Source organism: Anabrus simplex, chromosome 1 (assembly GCF_040414725.1).
Source record: "Anabrus simplex isolate iqAnaSimp1 chromosome 1, ASM4041472v1, whole genome shotgun sequence".
Lineage (NCBI taxonomy): Eukaryota > Metazoa > Arthropoda > Insecta > Orthoptera > Tettigoniidae > Anabrus > Anabrus simplex.
In genome coordinates, this window is record NC_090265.1 from 517,337,221 (window position 1) to 517,363,703 (window position 26,483).

A 26,483-nucleotide genomic window follows, 5' to 3' on the forward strand; every position below is an offset into this window, starting at 1 on the left:
AAGAATAGGCGTAAACAACTTCATAAATCTAAATACCAGCGTATATAGCCACACTTCACAAGTCATAATAATACCCCCACCCTCTAATCAAGCTCGATATTTTCACTACTTACCCATGGGTTTAGAGAATTGTTTCCAAGTTATACTAGTCTGTTACACACTTGCATCACTTTGAATATCTGGTTGAATTCTTCAAAATACATCATTAATGGAGGGTATTGACTTTGCCGCAAAGAGGCCTTCATTGAGTAATGCGACGTGGCGACACGGAGCTTCTCTCTCTCTTAAACGTCAATCCTATTCTAGTTCCATGTGGACTATAACTTCCAAAATCAGTCATCCACTCTGCACCATATTTGGAGGTGTATCACAGTCTTACTTAATTTCAGTACATAGTAAAAACTCCTCCTGTGAAGGTGGCAATGAAGTACCATATTGTTAATTGTGTTATTTTTTTGAATTAGTAGGAAATCAGTGCATTTTTGTCTTTATTTGCGACAATTCAGACATGGACTGTTAGTTGTGTAAAACAAGACGGACATCATCCGATTGAAACTCATGTTGAAATAACGAGTGAAGAACTTAACGAGTCTTTTGAACTCTTTAAAACGTAAACTGTTCTCATCTTGGACTTACGAAGAGAAGTCTGGAGCCAAAAACAAAAGATGTATGCCTGAGTTGGATATTAAGTATTTTGACGGTAAAGTAACAAAAAAATTTCAATTTTCTTGGTATGCATCATGTTTGTGAATAACAGCCTGTTCCAGAAGCAAGAAGCTTTTTTTGTTATACATGTGTTTTATTTGGTGGTGAAAAGGAATGGAATTGTAAGTGGTGTAATTGCTACAAAAACTTTCTTAAAAAAGTAGAGAAGCATCAATATTCAAATAAAAATATGCAGAATGGAGTGAGGTTTCGTTTGCTGGGGCATGGGAGTATAGAACATTCTTTATCTGAAGGTGCAAGAATTCAAACCGTTAAACATAACAAAGTCATGAAACAAAATCGGCTTGTTGTTGAGAGACTTGTTGACACTGTGTTTTCGTGGGAAACAGGAGCTTGGATTTCGAGGTGATTTTGAAGGGGAAGATTCTATCAACAGGGGCAATTACCTAGAGTTGTTAGATTCTTCTTTCAAAACAGGAACAGTACATTCGAGATCATCTCCAGTGCACATCAGACTTTAAAGGCACATCAAGCAAAATGCAGAATGAAATTGAGTCTGTAACTGGCATAATTCAGGATATAATCAAAGCAGAGTTAAATTCTTGTGAGTTCATTGGTATTCAGGCAGATGAAACCTTAGATGTATCAAACAGATCTCAAGTTAGTGTAATAGTTTGGTTCATCTCAAAACAGGGTCCCGCAGAATGATTCATAGACTTTTATGATGTTTCGATTGATAAGACTGCATTAGGTTTTAACAGAATTAATTGTCGATATTCTGAGAAAGTTGGGAGTAATTGATAAAGTTGTACGTCAAATATATGACGGGTGTTCCTCAATAGCAAGAAAGCAAGGGGGTGTTAAGAATTACGTTAAACAAGTTTGCCCAAAGGCAATATTTTTACACTGTTGTACACAAAAGTTAAAGCTTATTCTTCTCCATTACTCCAAAACAATAAAATCAGTCAGGCTCTTGATTCATAATCTGACTGCATTTCATTCATTTTTTTAGTAGATGCTCAAAAAATGCTCATCTTCTGGAATCCAAAGGATTCAGACTTCCACAAGCATGTACTACGCGTTGGAGCTTTCATTCCAGAACATTCTGCACAATATTTTCACACTGATGATCTAAGACAGGTTTTTGAAGACATTGCTGAGAATGATGAAGGTTGGGACAGTGAGTCGTACAATTGAGCTGTTCTGTAATGGATGCAGTTACTTGGAGTGAAATATGAATAAAGCGCCTGTTTCTGCGAACTTTGGACACTTTTTTCAAGCAATCTTCTAAACACTTACTTATCTGTGTTTAATTTCAAAGCTCTTGCATTGTGTATGTTTGTTTTTTGCCACAAAGTACCTGAATGTTTTAACAACGGACAATGAATTGTCAAAGAATTTTATAAATCGTATGTTAAATAATTTTTTTAAAATGAAATAGCCCGTGATATATATATATATATATATATATATATATATATATATATATATATATATATATATATACATATATATATGTGTGATTGTTCCTGGTTCATCTTTATTTGATTCCTTATTTATGAATTGTTTTTATGTTATATGGGTGTAATAGAGATGTTTCATATTTGAATCTCATAAAAATGTGTTACATAATATAGAAATAAAGTAATTGTATATTTTAACACTTTGTGCATCAAGATTTCATGAATATTTTGGCAATTTTTAGAACATATAAATTGAATGGTAATTATACCTCAGAGTTATATAAAGTCATGTCTCAATGACAGGAACTGTAGTGTATTTTAGAGGCCAGAAAATGTGGTATCTGCAGCTTTCTGATATGACTGTGGCTATAATGAGATCAGAATAAGAGAAGTAGTCCTTTACAGAATCAAAGTATTGAGTTCATGTTGCCTCACAGCCTTTTTTTTCTTTTTTCTTTCTTTTAAGGTGCGTCGCGCAGATAGATTGCCTAAGCAGTTATGCTGGGAGTGTGTGGATAAGCTTTACTTGTGCCATTCCTTCGCTGAGACATCACTACTGGCACAAGATAAATTGCAAGCTTTGTGTGACAGCAGTTATTTCATGTAAGTATAGTGGTCTCATTTTAGGCCTAAATAAATGCTTTTATTTTTCACTGCCAAAAAAAGATGAGTTGATTGATTGTGGAAATGAAACATAACCCTAATCCGCCATATTTATTATTGTATTACTTGCAATTTTTGGGAGAATTCTTCTTGATATCACACTATTGTATCTAGGTTAGGTTCTTCAGTCTGCGGAAACTAATACAGTATAAAATAAATTTGTGAAATACCTGAAAAAAGAAAACATTCATTAACCCATTGGCATATTGATTTTCTAGCCCTTCACATGCCCGTGATTAATATTTAATTGACTTAAATCACAGTTCATGAGAACTTTATTAATTGTTACAGTTTTCTTGTGCAAACTATTATTTGGAAAAATGAAAATCCACATCCTGTTTGCCAGTCATTTGACCGGGTGAGGAACGGAATGAATGAAGCCTCCATCCAGCCGCGAGGATAGGAGCTGTGTTGGCTGCCAAAGCCTTTCGCACTCCTCTGGGGCATTGATTAATGACTGACAAATGAAATAATACTGAAGAGTATTGCTAGAATGAAAGAGGACAGGGCAAACCGGAGTACCTAGAGGAAAACCTGTTCCGCCTCTGCTCTATTCAGCATTGCTCCAAAACCGGAATTTGCATCCCGGAACCCAGCGGTGAGAGGCCGGCACGCTACTGCATGAGCCACGGAGGCACACAAACTTTAATTTTCAAAATAAAATATCATAAATCCTATGTTTGGATATTTTGCCTTTTCAGTAGTTTTCATTTTTCATCTTTTTAGCAGTTCTAGCATATGGCATTTCAACATTAAAGACATCACTATCACCAACAGAATTTTCTGATTTGCTGTCAGTTTTCTCGGATCTGCCACTGTTACTTAAAAATCTGAAGTTTCTCACTCGCTTTCATTATCTGTTCAGCATATCCGATATATCACCGTTAGCTGATAACTGCCTTCTACACGCCATGCTACTCATCTACTCACCTTGGTTAGGAACAGATACAACGGGGAGTAACTTTTCAAGATTGATTACAATGCTAACTCTTCGAGATAATGAAATGCAATTACTATTCTGAGAAAGTACAACTCTTTCCAACGGTATATAACATGTTACTTCCATCTCTTGATGAACTTCTGAAATACACGCTCAAATATACACGTGCTCGGCTCCATGGCTGCGAGCCATTAAACTACATCTTTTCAAGGTCGATTATAATGTGAACTATTTGAGTGCAAAAAGGAGCAACTCTTCCTCTTTCTAACGGTATGAAACAGATAGTTCCATCTCGTGATGAATGTCTGAAATACACACTCAGAACTACTCGCGCTCTGCTCCATGGCTGCGAGCCATCATGCAACGTCTTTTCAAGGTTGATTGTAATGTGAACTGTTTGAGATAATCGAATGTAATCACTATGGCAAGAAAGAGTAACTCTTCCTCTTTCCTGCAGTATATAATACGTCAGTGCCATCTCTTGATGAACGTCTGAAATATGTGCACAAAGCTACTCGTGCTCAGCTCCACGGCTGTGAGCCGCCAAGCTACGTTACATCTCCGAACAGTCACACAGCTGGGAGCCGTCAGTATACGCCAGTGGGTTACCTCAGATTATACATGAAAAAGAAACATTTAACTCGAAATTCGTTTCAGATATACCGGTACTCTTGGTATTAAATTCTTTCTTTTTCAGGTATTTTATAAAATCATATTATACTTAATTTGTTACCGAAGAACCTAACAATTATAGATTAAGTCAAAACCGAAGAGAAATGACTTCCATTATAACAAATCACAGTATTGAGCGCAGACAATATAAGGAATATTGAAGTTTGATTGAGATAATTGATTGCTTTACGTACATTCTTCCATTGCACTATATTCTTATTCCTCTTCTTCTACCGCTTTACACTCACTATGAGGTTGTGATGCAAGTTGTGTCACACAATTGGGGTTAGCCCAGTTTTCTAATTAATTCTAATGCCAACTCTTCTTCCATTTTAACTTGATTTAAATTATTTATGGTCCTAAGTATATTTAAAAGTATTAAATAACTTTTTAAACCCTCCTGACTCAAGACACACAGTCACACTTACGTAATAAATACCATCCCTTAATGCCTTGAACATCGTGTTATTCCTCTTCTTCTGCCACTTTTCCCCACACACACTCTGAAGTTGTGATGCGAATTGTGTCACATATCAACTTGGCCCGGTTTTATGGGCTTAGGGCATTGTAGGCCAGCAATGTTTGGCATCAATAGACTTCATTAGAAGTGTAAATTTGTATCTCCATTATTATGGTTTGTATGATAAAATTTTATGAAAACTGAAAAAGGAATAAAAAAATAATTTTCTATAATTGTTATGTACACTTTCTTCTTCATCATCATCATCATCATCATCATCACTTCCCTTTATCCAGCTGTAGCTGGGTAGGGGCAAATATGGTTCCTCTCCACTTTCTTCAGTCTTTCCACCACTCCTCCTCCAACACTGTGTCCCAGTCCAGGTTTCTTTCTATAATGCTGCGTTGGATGGTATCCTTCCATCTCAATCGTGGTCGTCCACGGCCTCTCTTTCCTTGGATTTGCATTTCCATCACCTTTTTTGGCATTCTTTCGTCGCTCATTTGCTTTATGTGGCCAAACCATCTTAGTCGGCTCTTCTCTATTCTATCATTCATTTTTTCCACTCTAATTTCTTCCCGGATTTTCTCATTCCTTATTTTGTCTCTTCTACTCTTCTGTATCATACTCCTCAAGAACTTCATTTCGGCTACCTGTATTCGACTCTCATCCTTCTTTGTCATTGTCCAAGTTTCTGCTCCGTAAGTTGTTATGGGTACGTAATACATCTTGTACATAGTATCCTTTGCTTCCGTTGGCACATCTTTGTCCCATAACATGTTTCTTACACTATGATAGAAACAACTTCCAGCTTGAATCCTTTTACTAATCTCAGCATCCAGTCGAGCATTCTCCATTAATTCACTCCCCAGGTATTGAAACGTTTCCACTACTTCCAGGGGCTTGTCTGCAAGTCTAATCTGACCTTTCCCTTCTTTCTCCCCTCTAGTCATAACAAGAGTTTTACTCTTTTCTACACTTATTTTCAATCCACATTCTTCGATCTTCTCATTCACCACATTCAACTGTTCTTGAACCTTCCTGTCGTCTTCTCCCCAAATCACAATATCATCTGCAAATAACATCATGTTCATTTCTCTTCTTCCATATGCTGCTTTTGCTGTTCTCATGATGTCATCCATTACTATTGTAAACAGGATTGGTGATAGAACACTTCCCTGTCTCAGCCCACTAGTTATTTTGATCCAACTTGTCCTGCCAGCTTGTGTTTGCACGCAACTACAACATTCCTTATACAATGCCATGATCATTTTTATTAATCCATGTCCAATTCCTTTTTGCACCAGACTGTCCCAAACTTTCGTACTGGGGACACTGTCATATGCCTTTTCAATGTCAATGAATGTCATCACCATATCATTCCCATACTCCCAATGCTTTTCCATTAGTTGTCTCATATGAAAATGGGCTCTATTGTTGACCTTCCACTTCTGAAACCAAACTGATTTTCCTGTATCTGATTCTCAACCCTCAACCTTATTCTACTTTCCAGTATCCTTTCCATTATCTTAGCAACATGGGATATTAGAGTAATTCCCCTATAGTTCTTCAAAACTTTCTTATCACCTTTCTTGAAAATTGGGATGATTATTCCTTTTGCCAATCCTCAGGGACCTCCTTATTCTCCCAGACATTCCTGAGAACCTGATGTCCACTGCAGGCCTACAGCTCCAGCTGCCTTTATCATCTCCACTGAAATTTCATCTATTCCAGCAGTTTTTTCCATTCTTCATCTTTCTTACTGCCATTTCAATTTCATTCATTGTAATTTCTTTATCTATTTCTTCATCAACTAATTGCCTTTCCTGGTCGTCCATTGAATGACTGTCATCCGTTCTTATGTTCATCAGCTTCTGAAAATACTCTCTCCATCTATTTCTTATTTCTTCTGGCTTTGTTAAAATTATGCCACCTTCATCCTTCACAAATCTGGTGTTTACTTGATCTCTCTTTTTGTTTCTTAAGATACCATACAGTAATTTCTTGTTGCCCTGCGTATCATCTCTCAATTTCTGTATGAATAAGGCCCAGCTTTTCCTCTTCCTCCACTACTTTCTTGGCCAAATTCTTTGCCTCCACATATTTTCTTCCACTTTCTTCAGTCTTAGATGTTTTCCATGCTTTCCATGCCATTTTCTTTTCCTTCACTTTAATCTTTACCCTATCATTCCACCAGTGTGTTTCTTTGTCTTTCACATTTCCTGATGTTCTACCACATACCTTTTCTGCACATCCAACCAGTGCTTCCTTAAATCTTTTCCATTCCTCTTCAACATTCCCCACCTCTGTCCTGGGTACCAAGGGTATTATTTCCCTTTGAAATTCTTCTTGTATGCTTTTCTCCTTCAACTTCCATACTTATTTCTTTTCTCTCTTCTTAATTGGGGTTTTTCAATCTTTCCAACTTTGTTTTCCTATCACAACTCTATGATCTCCACCAAAGGCTTCTTTAGGCATGGCTGTTACATAAAGGTTCTTCCGGTGTTCTTTCTCTATGATAATATAATCAGTCATGGTCGTTGTTCGTCTGTCTCCTCAACCATACCTTGTAATCTTCTGACTGTTCTTCTTCCTAAACCAGGTGTTTCCAACAATCATTTGATTCCTCATGCAAAAATCCACCAACAGCTCGCCTTCTGGATTTACATTTCCATATCTAAAGGCCCTACAACATCTTCCCTTCCTTGTCTTTCCGTTCCAACTTGAGCATTTAGATCTCCCATCAATAGACTTCCTTATCTTCTATCTGTCTTTCCACTTCCTCTAAGAAGTCCTCTAGATGTTCATCTATGCAACCAGTTTGTGGGGCATACAACTGAAATAGATCTTTCACGCCATTTTCAAACTGGAGTCTCATCATCATCACACTTTCTTAATGGAACTAATATTTTTGGAGATATTTGGAAATTTGTAATAATCGTGAATATCTGTTAATATTATTACTATTATTATTTCAAGCTTCACTTTTTTTATTTTTTTATTTATATACAGTACTAGCTGTCATACCCATCACTGATGGGTTAGCTTTTGGATAATGGCAGCAGTGATACTATCTATTGGAGATGACTGGCAGCAGAAAAGGACAGAACACATTTCAACTAACGACAATAGTTGGTTAGTATAATGTTATTGTTAATAAAATAAGTTTTAGGTACTCAGGACATTGTAGGCAATCACATATGAAAGCAATTGAGGCCTAGGCTTCCAACCCCCTTTTTTAAAATTCTGTTTACCCTCATTCTTCGAGTGATTGTTCCTGCACTTTCTACTAATTTTGATAGTCATCTTGTTCCTTCACTTTCTATTAATTTTGTTAAGTCATCTTGTGTCTTCATATTCTACTAATTTTGATAGTCATCTTTATTATCCTACTGCCAAATAGGGGCTAATGAGCACACACTTCTTTTGCTTATAAAAATCACAACCACCGCCAACAAACACGAGCAGCTTTGTTACCAAGGCAGCTGAACACTATTCGATAGAATAGATCTAATGTATTCGAGAACAGTGCAAATGAACTTTTTGACATAATTTTAGACCTGAAGCTTTATAACTCTAATCTGATGCAATTTTATTATAAACTGTATTATATACTCTCAGAAGTAAGTAGTGTGTTTAATATTATTGTATATGTTGTTTTATCAAATAAGGTTCTTCAGCAGCTGAAGATGGCTTCTAATAGAGATCAAAACTGGTACTGCGAAATGTATTTGTAATGTAAATACGTCAGAAATAAATCAAGTATTGATTATGTCAGAAATCCAAGTTTATAATTGTGATTCAGAGCATTTCTTTACCAATTTGGAGGAGTGCGTTGGATTATTAGTGGTGCTAGTGATCATTGTTTTAAGAGGAAGTACAACTAGGCAACCATCCTCTATATAAAACTTATCAGAGGGAAAAAATGGAAGGGATCAGACACTGTAAAAAATAAATATATTGGCCAAAGAAAGAAAAAGAGTAGGTACATTTTTCTGAACCCCTCTGTAGAGGGAAAAGACTAATTGCACTTATTTCAGTGGAAGGAATCTCCAAAATTACACACAGTTGATTCTTCTTTTCAGTATATTTTTGCACCGCAGGGACTTCATTTTTACGTTTCTAGTACAAATAAATGTCTAAGGGCATGAAAATGAGACTCCCTAGGCCTCGAGTGCTTTAATACCATCGGGGTCAGAAAGGAACAAGGGAGGTCAGATAGGATAGATGAAAGTGAGGAGCATGGCACAAGTAAGTGGAGGCAATGCCAGGACTCAGCTGAGGGCCCCTTTTAGTCACTTCTTATGACAGGGAGGGGATACCGTGGGTGTTATTCTACCGCCCTCACCCACAGGGGCCTTCGGATTGTTATCCTGCTGAAAGGGCAGTTGGCTGACATGTTTTCCCTTGCATATGGTGGTATGGTATCATTTAGAATGTTTCTAATCTCTTTTGACATCATACCTTCAATCCAAAATATGGAGTCTACACCGTTATGGGAAAAGCATCCCCAAACCATAATGTTTCCTTCTCCAAATGTGTCTTCTTTGTATAATTGGAATCATATTCAGCATTTTTAGGCCTTCTCATGTATGTTTTCCTGTCATATGCAAATACATGAAGTTAGATTCTAAACACTCAATGAAACTGAAAATGTGAGAATTGACTGCATTGACAAGATAAAATGAAATGTCGTATGGCTTTTAGTGCCGGGATATCCCAGGACGGGTTTGGCTCGCCAGGTGCAGGTCTTTCCATTTGACTCCCGTAGGTGACCTGCGCGTCGTGATGAGGATGAAATGATGAAGACAACACATACACCCAGCCCCTGTGCCATTGGAATTAACCAATTAAGGTTAAAATCCCCGACCCGGCCGGGAATCGAACCCGGGACCCTCTGAATCGAAGGCCAGTACGCTGACCGTTCAGCCAACGAGTCAGACAAAAAAAAAAACTCGTGTCCTCATCCTGAGGTGGTGCAGCTCTTTTCAGGCACACCCCCACTGGAGGTGAGCTGCATGTGCCATTTTAACCACATACCAGCCCACCTGCCATTTTTAAATTTCTGGCAATACCGGGAATCGAACCTAGGCCCCCGAGGACGGCAGCTAATAACACTAATCGTTACGCTACGGAGGCGGACTTGACAAAATGATCATATACTATATGGAGGCTTAAATAAGAGCGCTTGACATATAAGAACATGCCAGAAGAGATTAATGCTGATATTATACACGTGTATCAAAGAACAACAAGGAAGTGTGTGTGAGTTTATGACAACATGTCAGAATGATTTGAAACAAAGACCCAGGCAAGTCCATACAGCGAGATTTATGGGGAGCAGTACCTATTGGCTGCAAGGCGGGTGACGTCACTGCGAGGACACGAGTGCGCTATATTATGAACAATGAGACATAGCAGTAGCTCTATCTTGCGTGATAATACACACTTTATGGGATTAAATTAGACACAGAATAAAATTTGCAGTTATGCAATATATACATATCGTAATACAGGAGGGTCCAGAAAAATAGACACTCTTTGGTAGTCAATATTAATGGAACAAAATGACATACCATTACAGTTCTTACACTGGAGGGGATAGTTATTTTGTGTGTTCAAAGTGACCCTCCGCTAGCAGCCAAACAACGTCAAGACTACTGAACTGCTGACTATACTATGGCTGTCCGTGTTGCCGTAGTGATAGCCGTACAGGACGTTTCTATGGTTTCTTGTAGCTCGTTCAGTGTAGCTGGCTTCTGTCGATAAACTTTCATTTTTCAAGGTCCCTTCTAGGTAGAAGTCAAGAGGTGTACGGTCTGGAGATCGTAGTGGATCCGCAACAGCTCCTCTTCGATCTATCCATCATCCAGATAGATTTTCATCCAAGCAGGCTCTGGCATCTCTGTGGTAGAGAGGCGGAGCGCCATCTTGTTGTAAGTAAAATCTTTCATTTCCAAACACTTCTTGGATGGCAGGTAAAATCGATGTTTTCAGCATATGAAGATACACCTCACCAGTTACGGTACCAATCAAACCACGCGATGTTACACCACACCACACATTAACACCGGGTAGATTAACGAACACGATGACTTTCAGGAGCCCAGTACACGCAGTTGTGGCAGTTTACAGTATCGTTCAGTTTGAATTACGCCTCATCAGACCAGATAACCATCTCTGCAAACTGTTCATCCTCGTGAACCATGCCTTCAAACCACTAGTAGTACACCATTCTTCGATCCGGGTCGTCCTCATTCGTAGCATGTAGCGATCTTGAAATATCCACTTTCCACTTTGCAGCCTTCAGAATTCGTCGTACGGTTGATCGGTGTACCCCACTTTCACGCACACCATCATTGACAGATTATTGAGGTGACCTAGTAAAATTTTTCAGTACAGCAGCGCTGGAATGGCCAGACCTTCTCTTATGCACATCCTGAACAGTACCGTCTGCTTCAAATTTATCCCAAATACAATAAATTGTTGTACATATTGGTGGCTGTGTTCTGTACACATTTTGCAATTGCTGTTGTACATCCATCATGATTTTGTTCTTCCACTACCACTTCAATACAGCCTTGTGTTGCTCAAACAACAATCTTACTTCACTCATTGCTGTACTGTCATCTGGTGGAAAACGCGTGCCAAGATTGTTGCGCCATTCACGTGACCTTCATCTGTTGAGAAAACAATGGGCGACGCTGCCGTGCAAGAATTGCAGAGATATGTCTTTTGCTCCAAAGATATTAACTATCAAAGAATGTGTACATTTTTCTGAACCCCTCTGTAGAACATAAAGGAAAAGGCTAATTGCACTTATTTCAGTGGAAGGAATCTCCAAAATTACATTAATTTTGCTGTGGATGAAGCAGCTCACAGCTGATTCTTCTTTTCAGCATATTTTTGCATCGCAGGGACTTTCAATTTTACATTTCTAATACAAATAAGTGTCTAAGACCAACTAATGTTATCACTGGCTGTAACAAGCTGCAGTATTTGATCACACCTTTGCACTTTAAAATGGTTTCAGGTCCATGGAAACTACAAAATATTGCTTCAAAGTCAGTTACTGTGTTCAAACAATACTTTGTAGTCCTTCAGATATAATTGATGTCCAGTCATTGCGAGCATCTCGTGGAAATCTACATGGTTCTAGGGAACCAAGTGTCGAGGCAACTAATTTTTATGTAAATGTAATGTACCTTACCTTGACCTTAATTCCTCTCATTCCCACTGGAACATCGGGCATCCATGAAATGTCTCCATTGTGGTCGTTGACTTGCTTTAACTTCTTTCCAAGTCTTCCCTACTACAAGGGCCTCCTCCCCTACAGTCCTCCTCCAGGTCTTCCTAGGACGACATCTCCTCCGTGCATTGTGGATTCCATTCCATTCTGCACGTTCTATACATCCTGCTGGCTTTCTCAAAGTATGACCTATCCATTTCCATTTCCTTCTCTTGATTTCCACTGCGACTCAAACTTGGTTTGTTGTTCTCCATAAATCGTCATTGGATGTTTATGGTCATCTGATGTTTATGATGCGTCGTAAGCAACGGTTTATAAATGTCTGCAACAGTTTAGTGATAGTTTGGCTAACCTTCGAAGCATATAGGACTGATTTAACATTTGTATTGAAAATTTTTATTTTTGTCTTCCTTGAAATGTTATTCTTCCACACTGCACACAGCTGCATATAGGCTCCATTTGCTTTCCTTATTCTGGCTCACTTCTGCCTCTCCTCCTCTTGTCACTACACTTCCCAAGTAGGTAAATGTTTTAACTTCTTCAATCTCCTCTCCTGCCACAAACATTCTTTCATCAATTTTAGCATTTACTGTCATTTCCTTGATCTCAACAACATTTATATTGAGTCCTGCAGCCTCTGCTTCCTTCTGTAATCCTTCCAACTTGTGTTTCATATCACTAATTCTTGAAGACAAAAGACAAATATCATCTGCAAATTCTAAATCTTCCAGTCTTTTCCCCCATTCCCCATTGTATTTCTCTTTTCCTTCTACCCAATATTTTTCTCATGACATTATCGAGCACCACTAAAAAAGTTGTTGGTGAAATAATGCATCCCTGGCGAACTCCACTTGTGACATTCACATAATCTGTGAGCTTTCCCTTATGTACTACTTTGTATCCGTACCCTTCATACATTTCCTTCATGAGTTTCAAGATCTTGCGTGGTACTCCATATTTCACATTACAGTCCTGTTTACTGAATCAAATGCTCTTTCGAAGTCTATGAATGTCAAGTACAAATGGGGCTGCCATTCATTACTTTGCTCTAAAATTATTCTTAGCATATTTATTAGATCAACACAGCTGTGCTGTCAACAGAAACCAGCTTGTTCTTTTTGAAGATGCTGCTCAGTTGAATCCTTTACTCTGTTTAGAATTATTCTAGAGAGAATTTTACTTTGAATGCTCGGTAGTGTTATTCCTCTCCAGTTTTTACACAATGTGGTGTCACCTCTTTTTGGGAAGTTTCACAATCAAGCCCTCTTTCCAGTCAGATGGAATTCTCTCTTCTTTCAATATTTTCCCCAATAATGGTAGGAGCAAGTTAATGGTGGCCTCTTCATCCACTTTTAGTATTTCTGTATCTATATTATTTATACGTGCTGCTCTGCAAATAACCTCAACCATTGTGGCTGGGGTTAACTCCCAACGAGTAATCAGGGGAACCAGCCCCCTTCAGAGCGCTCTCCGAGTGGCGGATAGGGGGTTTCCATAGGGATGATCTTCGGAACTGTGGACCAACAGGTAGCCCAATCCTGGGGGCTTTAAAATACTGGGACACCCTCTCTCCATGGGACATAAATATGGAGGGCCCTAACACAGGTTAATGTGCCCAATGGCAAGACAGGTGGAAGAGGATCCGTTTCCAATATTATAGTTTCCCAGTGGCTGTGGAGGCGGAAGGGGATAAATCCAAACAAACTGGCTGTAAAGGCGCTACTCAACTAATTTGGAGTCAGCGGCAATCCGTTGCAGTTTTGGAGCTTGCTGCTGCCTGTCTCATACTATATGTGCCGCGGTGAAAGGCTCTGAAATCATAGTGTGTGGGCCTCCTCCGTGCAAGTTGAAGTCCACCTTAAACGAAGTCATGCTCGTGGCATTTTCTCCTGCTACTCCTAAAAAATACATCAGCAGTAGGATAAGTTTGGTGGAAGCAGATTTAGGGTGAAATCAGGAGCTTCTAGTCTGGACCTGCACGTTGGTGGCAGGTGTGTGATGGTCGCCTTTCCTGAGACTTAGTGGCTACTCAGGTATCCAGTCCTGCAACTGTGAGTGGGCAGGCTTATTTATGATCACTGCTGCCCACCCCAAGTGGGGAAGGCCCTAGAAAATGTGGGCCAAACTTCGGTAGTCACACTCAGATCCTGGCCAGGAAACCGCACCCAGAGGGACACCCCAATTTTGCGGTCCTAAACGTGAGAGAACTTTGCTTATAGGATTGTGGAAAGTCAGAACTTTACTAGACAGTAATACCAGACCTGACAGACGAACAGCTCTTGTCACTCATGAGCTAGCAAGGCTTAACATCGATGTTGCCGCATTAAGTGAAACTAGATTGCGGAATGAGGGGAAAACTTACTGAATCTAGTTCAGGCTATAACATCTTCTGGAAAGGGAAAAATGAAGGTGAACATCGAATTCATGGTGTTGGATTTGCAGTGAAAACAAAACTGGTAAACATGTTTAGGTTAAGACCTACTGCAGTTAATGAAGGACTCATGACCCTCCGCATACCACACTCTGGACAGCTCTGAAAATTCTAAGAATTCATTCTACCATCAACTGAATACAATACTTTCTATAGTGCCCACCATGGATAAATTATTATTACTTGTTGACTTCAGTGCTAGAGTGGGTAGATATAATCGGCTATTGAGTAATGTCATGGACAATCAAGGCATAGAAAACTGTAATGCAAATGGATTATTTCTTCTTGGCCTCTGTGCTGAGCATGAATTCTCTATCACCAACACACAATTTCGTTTACCAACGGAATCTCTGATGATAGTTATGAAGTGTAGCCCACTCCAGCTCCACATCCTTGGTATTGATTGGATTGGAAGTTAATTGCTCTGTTATGGCATTTTTGAATTGTTTAGCAACAGTTTCATTTTGAAGTTTGGAGGTATTTTCTTTCTTGGAGGGTTTGTGAAATGAGTATGTGGTTTCTGACACACCAACATTCTGAGTCGGCTGATAAGAAGTTTACTCGAAGATGCAGTGTTAAACCAGCATCTCATAAACATGACATCAGTGGACGTAACAGTGGAGTGTTGCTCGACGTAGCGTACGGGAAGTCCTAAGGCGGCCGCGGCATCTGAATGTGATACTAGTTGTTCATTGTGATCTTCTTTGTCATCACTCTGTTCCTCATCTACTCCAAATTCTTTCTCCACCATAGCTACAATTTCGTCTGTTTGTAATTGATGACAGTCGGTTTCCATCCACTCACTAATGTCATTTTCATAGTAGTTTTCTCTTCTGCGGGTTCTTAACTACCCTACTGTTATTTTATACAGTATTTTATTAACATAACTGCTAAAGAATGGACATTTCAAATTACAGTATGTACTGTACTGTATTGTAGAAACTATTTTCCTCAGACAGTTGAGGCGCTGGCCTTCTGACCCCAACTTGGCAGGTTCGATCCTGGCTCAGTGCGGTGGTATTTGAAGGTGCTCAAATACGTCAGCCTCGTGTCGGTAGATTTACTGACACGTAAAAGAACTCCTTCGGGAAAAAATCCCGGCACCTAGGAGTCTCCGGAAACCGTAAAAGTAGTCAGTGGGACGTAGAAACAATAACATTATTATTAGAAAATATTTTTTGGTTCATGCGAAAATTTCGTAATCCGAACAGACTCCGGTCCCAATTAGTTTGGATTAACAAGACTCTACTGTATTAACAAGGAAGAAGGGAAGTAATAATTATCAAGACAAGAAGTTTCACTTAGCATGGTGGTGGAGATTATTGTTTTAAGAGGAAGTACAACTAGGCAACCATCCTCTATATAACACTAATCAGAAAGTAAAAATCGAAGGGATCCAACACTTTGAAAAATGAAGGTATTGGGCAAAGAAAGGCAAGGGCCACGAAATGCGTGAAAATGAAAGACTCTCTAGGCCTCAACAACTCTAATACTGTCAGAGTCGAAAAAGAACAAGAGTTGACCAAGGGAGGTTGGACAGGATAGAAGAAAGATAGCAGCCTGGCACAAGTAAGTGGAAGCAATGCCAGAACTCAGCTAAGGGCCCTGTGGTCGCCAACCCATGCTCTAAGTTGAGAGCCCCAGGGGTTCACTTAGCATGGGTCGGGGTGTCACCAGGGAGCAGATGAAAATTAGTAGGAAGCGAACCACGCCTGGGTTCTGAGAGTAGGAGTATTATTCATATCATTTGCTAGTTCCTTAAAATATTAATGTTAACACATTGCTGACCGGATGCTTGAGCTTGTCACATACCCTGTGGACCGGACATTTTCCTACTAAGCACACTAGGGTGCACATGATTATACAAATGTACATAAATATTAAACCAGTCAAGATTTTATCTTTAAAGTTGGTATGAGTACTCTCCAATGCCCCTAGTAGTAGTGGATCTGCCTTTATAAAACCATCTTCAGCGTCAATTCTTAACACATCATTAATGTTTACATCGTTGTCATCGTCAGAGTCACTTGAATAAATAAGCACACTAGGTAAATTACGGCATGTAGAGGCTTAAATATCACTTCCACTATCACCCTCACATTCAGTTTCCACTAATTCATTATCACTATATCCATTTGAACAATCATCGGCATGTAATTCTTCTAAAATATCGTCTTCAGCTAACACCGTATTCCGCGGGCGCTCCATCTTGTCATTGACTGAACCGGCAGAAAGAAAGTCGACGTTTCGAAACTAAATCAAAGAATAAAAGAGGCCGTGATAAAAGAAAAGTGGCAGATATACATCTACGGTTTATTTTACTTGATGTGCAAGTCCAAAATAGTTCAATATATGCTCAAGAGATGTCACAGGAAGACCGAAAACAATGTTGTGAATAAAACCGAGATTTCTCGGGGCCCGTCACCTACCGCTGGCGAGCGTACTACGAGATTTCTCGGGGCCCGTCACCCATGTGTTAAACAAGGGAACAGCATATTTTTGCTTTGGTCTTTGCCTTCGGCAGTCTTACCTTCAGCTCACGTCAAGGGAGGCCTATCGGTTTTCAGGAGTGGTGTCACTACTTGGACTTAAGTCATAGTAGATAGAGTTGGAAGGTGTTGGTAGCATTCGGTATTCATCGTCCATACTTCGATTCACAATTAAGTATTTATTTATTTTCCACCTAGTCGATACAATGATTGCTTAAGGCAATTTTTATTGGTTAAAAGTGCTACATGTTTCGTATATTATCAACATCTTCAGCCACATAACACTGTTTAGATGAAAAATATATAAATTGACAAAGTAATGTTTTAGAGGAAGTGTCCTTAAAATTAACATAAGATTGACAACATTAAAACAAACAAATAACTCAAGAGAAAATATATAAATTTTTTCTACAATAGAAAGCAGTTGTCAAGAAAACACTTGTACAATATTCCATAGAGAATATGTCCTAATGAATATTCTTTTCTTAATAATTCATGAAAAAAGGTCAATTTATAAATTAAAATTATACACTTTATAAGTAATTGTCAAAATGAAGAAATCCAGATATCACAGTGTGGCTCTTATTATTAATGCAGATGAAAATATAACTAATTCCTAGTTGTCAAATCTTATTAAGCCTGCTTTCCTTTGGAACAGTAACTCCTGTCATTCTTTCACAGTTTTGCGTCGGGTGTAATATTGATGATGCGTTCTTCCTTGCTCTTGCACCTGAGGAGGTGGAGGAGCGGGGGATATAGGTGTGTCAAGAACTTCCTTGCTGTCACCTATAGCTTCAACAGGAGGAATAAGTTGTAGGGCTATCTGTAGGTGGAGAAATTCCTATTCTTTTTTCGTGATCTTTCTCAAGCATTTTCAAATATACTACAATTTGATAATATAATGGATTTTTATATTCTACAGCCTCATTAAGGTTATCATTTTTCTTTACAAGTTGGTCTAGATCAGGGATGGCGAACCTATGCCTAGTGACACGCGAGCACGATTTTGCTGGCACGCCACATGAACATAATATTTTTATATACGTCTTGTGACACAGATAATACGTATCTTATAGTGTTTCACGTGTAAGAAATAAATATCGAAAATCTAAATACTTGTTCCACCCGGACGTGCAATATAAAACCACTGCTACACAGACAGGTTCGAAAGTCAAGTGAGATAACAATGTCGTTTTCTGGTGGTTTTGTACACGGACATTACAAACATGTTTTCAGTGCCGAAAAGAACAGAAACTTAACAAAGGTAGTGACCGGATTTTTCAAGAACAGTGGACAAGGGAATTCGTCCTGATAGAAAGATTTGTTGCCACACATTTAATGTAAAGCACCATTTCGAGACTAATCACTCAAATGTTTGTTCCATGCCAAATGAAGAAAGAAGAGAGTTCGTATCCGAAATATACAACATTACACAAAACAAACTAGTTCTTTTGTATCATCCTTCCGGCCAAGCAATAATATCAGTTCATCTGTTTCCATCTGTCTCACTGCATAGTACAGCATGCGTGGGAAACCGTTTTCTGACGGTGAATTCTTGAAATAAACTTCCTTATTGACGTCCGACACATTATTTGAAAATTTCCCTAATGATCAAATAATTAACAGAATGGAAGGAATGCCAGCCAGCTGAACTGCTGTCAGGGATAGAATAATAAAAATGAGCGAAGAAGTTTCGGAGTAATTGAAAGCTAATTTGGATTAAATCTCAGATGTATGCAGAATGTTTTGATGAAAGAATGGATGTGACCTTACAAGCAAGGATAGCTGTTTCGTTCTGATTTCCTTGCGGAAATGTGATGAGGTAGAAATTAGTTAAATTGTTGAGTATACGAACTACGGCAACATGGAAAGGTAATGAAGTTAATGGAGGAAGTGAAGTCCATTGGCAAAGTAGTATTTTTGATTTCTGTAGAAATCAAAATCCACAGCCTGTTTCCAGTCATTTGACGGGTGAGGAATGGAGTGAATGAAACCCCCATCTAGCGGCGAGGATAGGAATTGTGCCGTCTGTCCAAGCCTGTCACACTCCTCTGGGGCAGTGATTAATGACTGACAGATGAAATGATAATGGAGAGTGTTGCTGGAATGAAAGATGACAGGGAAAACCAGAGTACCCGAAGAAAAACCTGCCCCACCTCTGCTTTGTCCAGCACAAATCTCACATGGAGTGACCAGGATTTGAACCACGGAACCCAGCGGTGACAGGCTGGTGCGCTGCCGCCTGAGACACGGAGACTTATTTTGATTTTTTGTATCAAATAATATTTATCTTTTTACAATTTGTTTTGCGTCCCACCGACACAGATAGGTCTTATGGCGACGATGGGATAGGAAAGGCTTACAAGTGGGAAGGAAACCGCCGTGGCCTTAATTGAGATACAGCCCCAACATTTGCCCAGTGTGAAAATGAGAAACCGCGGAAAACCTTCTCCGGGGCTGCCTACAGTGTGGCTCGAACCCACTATCTCCCAGATGCAAGCTCACAGCTGCGTGCCCCTAACCACGCGGCCAACTCGCCCGGTAATAATATTTAATAACGAAGTGTGTTACAATGGGAGCTTATTATTGATTTATTTACAAATAATAATAGGTATTTTCAAAACTTACATATTTAAATTTTTTCAGTATTTGCAAAACAGACCACGGAGCATGCAATAAACTGTATTTACAAGATATAAATCTAATAAATACATAAATAAATTGATTTAATTAATTAATGAATCAGTAAATAAATAACATATTATGAAACATAATTGGGGATTTGGAAAGGAAGTCGTGAATTGGGGGTATTGTAGGTTGTAGCTATTCCTTTAACACGTTGGGTGCCGCGTGCCGCCATGTGGCGTCACAGTGGTCTTCAAATTTGAGATTGCGTGACGCCATATGGCGGCACACCATTCTTGAAATCAGAGTTGGCGTGACGCCATATGGCGGCACAGTTGAGTTTCAGGCGATGCACCATAGATAATCAGCTGTGACATCTATGCGCGTAAAATTGGTACTACGTGAAGGGCAAACTTCAGGGTCTATTCCAGCTATGTATTTTTACTCTATGCCACCATGTGGCGCCACAGTATTCTTCCGAAGCCACTGACTGGCCAGTGGTCATTGTCACAGGTGAAAGCGCACCAGGCATTGTTTATTCCTCGTTTACGTACGTAATATCACTCAGTTTATATAGTTGTGCAAAAATATAAAAAATGGAACATATTGGTAATGATCTTACGAGGGAACCCATACATGTGTTACACTCGGATTCGGTTGAAATTTGGTAGGAATATTCGAGGGAGGCAGTAGAATGCTAAGGTAAAAACTGCATGTACCCAGCGCAAGTTTAAACGCCAAAATTGAACAAATAAATAGTCATAAAGTTAGAAGTGCCGCGGGAGTATCGGGTGTGGCGGAGAGGTAGGGGGGAACGAAGCAGCGGACGTGAACCAACCGGGCTGCGTCGAGCTGCGCTAGCAGCCAGGTAGCGTATAGTTAGCGCGTTCCCCTTAACTTCCCGATCAGATGTGCAAAACGTAAATATGAAAACAGCACATGAAACAAGTGTACAAAGGACGATGTTTGAACAACGATGCCAGTAAGGTTTGAAAAATTACGAGTAACAAGAACTTGGGCGTGCCGAGACGCATATTTTCATTGTTTAGAGTTATCAGAAAACTGTTCACAACAATGTGTAATGTAATATAAGTACTTGTTTTGCATTTTACTAGGTTTTAATAAATATTGCGTTAATTTGAATTAGCAAATAAATATCCCGTATTTGAAATTCGTATTGCACATTCCATGACAAAAATTCTGTGACACCATATGGCGCCACGCTATATTTTATCTTTCCTAAAAATTGATGTGACACCATATGGCGTCACACATGACCATGGTATGTTTAGATAAAATTTACTTAGTACATCATATAAATACATCCCAAGATTATATAAACAGACTATAACGCGTACAATTGCTTTGGCACCAGCGGAATGCAATTCAAAAACATGCCTGGCACCAGTGGAATAGTGTGCTACAATCGGCTCGGCACTCAACGTGTTAAGGAAAATAACAAGTGGCACAGTCAACAGTTGAGAATAATAAACCAGACTTAAAATGGCACACTATTTGTTAAAGGTTCGTCATCCCTGGTCTAGATGAATGTATAGATCTTCATATGTGTTCATTAAGCTGCCCTTTTTTAACTTTTTTATGATGGTCAGGTCTTGTTCTATGTTGGTAAATTTATGACCTGTGGCAGTCATGTGTGATCGCATAGCTGAGAATCTTCTATGTTTTTCAGCATTCACATGTTCCAAATATCTAATTTTAAAATTGCGGCCAGATTGTCCTATGTATGTATTCTTGCATTCAAAGCATGTGAGTATATATATTCCCGAATCAAAATTTTTAAATCTTTTTCCGAGAGATTTATTGTATCGTGGTTGAAAATACTATGTTTCATGTTGTTATTGGTGGAAAATGCAATTTTGAAATTTTTTCTCTTAAATAAATTTGTTATTACGTGTATGTTTGGATTATTATATGTGAACTTGATGTATTTTTCAGTTTTACTAGGTTCGACTGCTAATTTAGATTGTTGCTTCTCCGAAAATTTATTAATTATTTTATCAATCATGTTATTGTTGAAACAATTCAAGAGGGCTTGTTGTCGGATAAACAACAGTTCTTTATTCCTTTCAGATTTGGATAAAGGAATACTAAACGCTCTGTTAACGTAACTATAATATGCTGATCTATTCTGTGCCTCAGGGTGTAACGAGTTGTTCTCGATAGTGGTCAGTGTGAAAGTGGATTTTCTGTGTATTTTGAAAGAAAATCCTTTTTCTTCTCTTGTTGTGACTATGTCCAGAAAATTCAGTGATCTTTCTACTTCTTCTTCTAAAGTGAATTTAATATTGGAATCCAAATTATTCAATATATTTAAAACTTTATTGCTATCGGTGAGCCTGTTATCTATTATAGCGTAAACATCGTCCACATAACTTGTCCAAAAATCCAAACCCTCTATTTGATTAATAATTTTCATGTGTTCCAAATAGTCTAAGTATATATTAGCCAATATTCCTGATGCTGGGGCTCCCATTGAGAGTCCTTTTTGTCGGTAAATTTTATTATTAAACGTAAAATAATTTTTATTTAACACGAATTTTAAAACATTAATAAAATCTTCAATTTCTGGTATGCTTACTAATTTGTTCTTCATTAAATTCTTCTTAATGATTCTGATAGTGTCTTCTATTGGAATGTTTGTATACATGTTGGTTATGTCAAACGAACATGTCATGTGAGATGATCCAAGTTTAAAATCTTTAACTAGATTGCAAAAATCCACTGAGTTTTTGATAGGTGTTTTACAATGAAATACTTATTTACTTGATAAGAAATTATGTATAAATCTAGAAGTTTTATAAATGGGGCTATTTTTGAAATTTATGATAGGTCTAATTGGTTCTCCCTGTTTATGTAATTTCGGCAGTGCTCTCACAGTCGGGAGTCTAGGGTTCATATTTATTAATGTTTGCACATCATGTTCATTAAACAAGAAAGACGTGCTTTTTAATAGTTTTTTAAGATCCCTCTGAATACGTGATGTCAGGTCTTTATCAACTGTACTAAACGAATTGTTATTAAAAAATGTTTCTGTTTTTTCAATATAAACATTTCTATCTAGGGCTACAACTGTTCCTCTTTTATCTGCTTTTGTGATAATTAAGTTATTTAGCTTGATTTTTTGTTTCAAGTTATTAACCGCCTGGTTGGTGCCTCGAAGTAATTGTAAACCTTTTACTAAAATAGGAATTTTCTTCTTAGCTTCATACCTTATGTCGTTCTGTAAATCTGCAGGTAGATTCTGTATTGCTGTTTCTGTTTCAGCTAATGTGGTGATTAAATCATAACTTTTGTTTGAACTTGGCCAATTGAAATTAGGGCCTTGACTTAAAATAGAGGTTTTTTCTTGATTAAATTCTATCTCAGATAAGTTTTTAATTGGAGGTGGATAAACGCTATCATCAAACGTAAGATTAGGAACTAACCTTCTTTCTTCTCTATTAGATGCTAAATTTTTCAACTTAAATAATTTATTATCCAAAATTTCTTATTTCATTTTAAGTGTGTTCTCCATTTTCTCAGTGATATGTTTCTGGAAAGAATCCCATTCCAGAGGAAGCAAGTTCAGTGGTGCTGAGAGGTGTGCGAAGTACATTTTCTCATTAAGAAGTTTCTTTCTCTTATACATAAATTGAATTTCTCCTTTTAACCATATTTTATTGACCTTCATTTGAGTAAACTTATGATGATTAGAATATATAGTTTTTCTTTGGGCGCTTGTTAGAAAACTGGGAGTCAAATTATTTTTAAGGCATTCCTTCAAACACACTATATCTTTTGTCACTTTAGCTATTTTCATCTTTAAGTTGAGGTAGGTGTTAACTTCTTTGCTTGCCTGGTTGGCATTAGGATTACATAAAATCAGCTTCATGGTCCGTATCGCACTTCAATAGATTCACAATTAAGTATTTATTTATTTTCCACCTAGTCGATACAGTGATTGCTTAAGGCAATTTTTAATGGTTAAAAGTGCTACATGTTTCGTATATTATCAACATCTTCAGCCACATAACACTGTTTAGATGAAAAATATATAAATTGACAAAGTAATGCTTTAGAGGAAGTGTCCTTAAAATTAACATAAGATTGACAACATTAAAACAAACAAATAACTCAAGAGAAAATATATAAATTATTTCTACAATAGAAAGCAGTCGTCAAGGAAACACTTGTACAATATTCCATAGAGAATATGTCCTAAGAATAGGAATTTCTCCACCTACAGATAGCCCTACAACATATTCCTCCTCAGTTGAAGCTATAGGTGACAGCAAGGAAGTTCTTGACACACCTATATCCCCCGCTCCTCCACCTCCTCAGGTGCAAGAGCAAGGAAGAACGCATCATCAGTATTACACCCGACGCAAAACTGTGAAAGAATGACAGGAGTTACTGTTCCAAAGGAAAGCAGGCTTAATAAGATTTGACAACTAGGAATTAGTTATATTTTCATCTGCATTAATAATAAGAGCCACACTGTGATATCTGGATTTCTTCATTTTGACAATTACTTATAAAGTGTATAATTTTTAATTTATAAATTAACCTTTTTTCATGAATTATTAAGAAAAGAATATTCATTAGAATCCACGATACTCTGTTTACCATCACTTAGCATTCTGTGGTCTCTCTGCTTAGAATCCACTCTGTACTTGTTGGAGTAGCCGTTCCGAGGAAGGCTAGATCTTGTATGTCACACTAAGTGACTAACTTAATTATTACTTGCATATTGTTTGTACATCGTCTGTTTAATATACACATATATAGGAAATCATATGAGTTTTAACTCTTAACAGCCACCTTACCTAACTCCCATAAATTACCATCTTCAAACCCTCTCGCTTTTAGTACTGTTGGTAGCCATCAAGTGGGTCCTCATATGGCTTGGCACCCCACCTGTGGCAGGGATACGAAACCTTATTGTCACTGTTGCTTCCATCTCTATTCTAGCTCTTTTGGTATTCCTTTGCTGCCAAAACCTGTCTGAGTTAGTGCAACATTGAAACACTAACAGGAAGAAAATGCCTGAATAAATTGGCTGAATCAGTGCCAAAAAGACTACATAATGTTGTAAAAGTGAAAGGAAATACGACAAATTTTAGTACCAGAGTTTATTATTTTAACCATAATGGTTTAATTTATTTGGCAGCCAGGCTGAGTGGCTCAGACGGTTAAGGCGCTGGCCTTCTAACCTCAACTTGGCAGGTTCGATCCTGGCTCAGTCCGGTGGTATTTGAAGGTGCTCAAATACGATAGCCCCGTGTCGGTAGATTTACTGGCACAAAAAGAACTCCTGCGGGACTAAATTCCGGCACCTCGGCGTCTCCGAAGACCTTAAAAAGTAGTTAGTGGGACGTAAAACAAATAACATTATTTATTATTAATTTATTTGGTCTGTATTGACTTCAAGTTAGTGTATCACTGATACTTATAATTCATAAAATTGAGATAAAAAGAAGCAACAATAATTTTGAATACAAGATCTTTAGAAAGGAAACACAAACCAACACAATTATCAGAAGTGATTCGAACCACCCTGGTCAGCATAAAGAGGTGACCTTTTACAGTTTGATAGCAAGACAATTAGGGTCCCCTTAAGAAAAGCAGGATTTAAAAAAAAAAAGTTAAGATAATCTATGAAATTGCAGAAAGTAACGGGTATTCTAAGAATTACGTCAATAGAATAAAAATGAATTAAAGAAAATATTTTAAAAACAAGGTATTGGAATCGCATACAGAACAGATAATAATAATTGTTATGGAAATTTCATAGAACAGAGAGGGGTAAGAAGGTGCCGAGGTGAATGGGCGGACATGAAATGACCAGAGCATAAGTTAAAGTACTAAATTTTGAAATTTTTTCTTTCCTTCTTTTTTAATTTTAAAATTTGATAGATAATCTGAATCAACAACAACAATATAATGATGAGCTCGTCGGCTTTCACGACGACAATGACTTAAAATCAAAAATCGGGCACAAAATTAGAATTATCCATTTGATATTTTACAAGGGATGAGCAATATAGCTCTAAATAGGTACATTTTTACAAGAGCATGTTTGCTCCACTCATTTACATCCCAGGAGACTGAGCTCCTAAAGGTTACTGTAGTCCAGCCTCTAAGAGGCACAAGCTTCTTACAATATTATGCCTTACAACTTTCAAAAAACTATGTTGACAGTCACTTCTGTTCGACAGTCTATTAAAATAGACCAGGATATCGAAATTCTCAGCACTCTAAATAAAGGTCCTCTCCTAGACATCACCGAAAACTGTTTTATACACCTTAACCAGTTTTTCACTCCAAACAACCTGAATGATAATTCTGAGAAGCCTAACGCCCTTTTCAGTTTTCTCATCTCCATTTTAAATAACTTCAAGTCAACAAGTAAGTGATCAATCTTTCACAATTTACACAGTACCCTCCATGCTACTTGCCCCTTCTGCAACGCCCCCATGATCCTCCTTAGATATCCCCCCCTCCCCCTCCCGCCGATTTTTCCATTTCCTCCCACCCTCTAATAAGCGCTTATTATTCCCCACCCTTTTCTCTATTTATCATCTCCCCAATCACCACGGCAAGCTGTTCGAGTTGAGTCTCACATTGTAATTCTTATAAATATTTTTATTTGGTTTTATTCTTTTTAACGATTTAAATTATTTTTAAGATTTATGTATCCGCTTTGAATTGGTGAAATTAAGTCCGACGCTGTATTCCTAAGACTTCAATTACGTTGCTTTTTACTCTTCGGCTGGAAAAACAAATGCCTACAAGACCTGCTTGGCAACATTTATACATAACTGC

The 26,483-nt window shown here is 38.1% G+C and overlaps 1 protein-coding gene across 4 annotated transcripts in view; it reads left to right on the forward strand.

The window, feature by feature from the left end:
- LOC136868763 (zinc finger protein 271) overlaps positions 1-26,483 on the forward strand; it is a 148,921-nt gene that overhangs the window by 95,480 nt on the left and 26,958 nt on the right. For 3 of the 4 annotated variants that reach the window (XM_067144799.2, XM_067144800.2, XM_067144801.2), the window contains exon 4: positions 2,596-2,732. In XM_067144799.2, the coding sequence (XP_067000900.2) occupies positions 2,596-2,732 (137 nt within the window). Of the gene's footprint in view, positions 1-2,595; positions 2,733-7,876; positions 8,000-26,483 lie in introns of those variants that run through there. The other variant, XM_067144802.2, reaches the window with a different exon arrangement.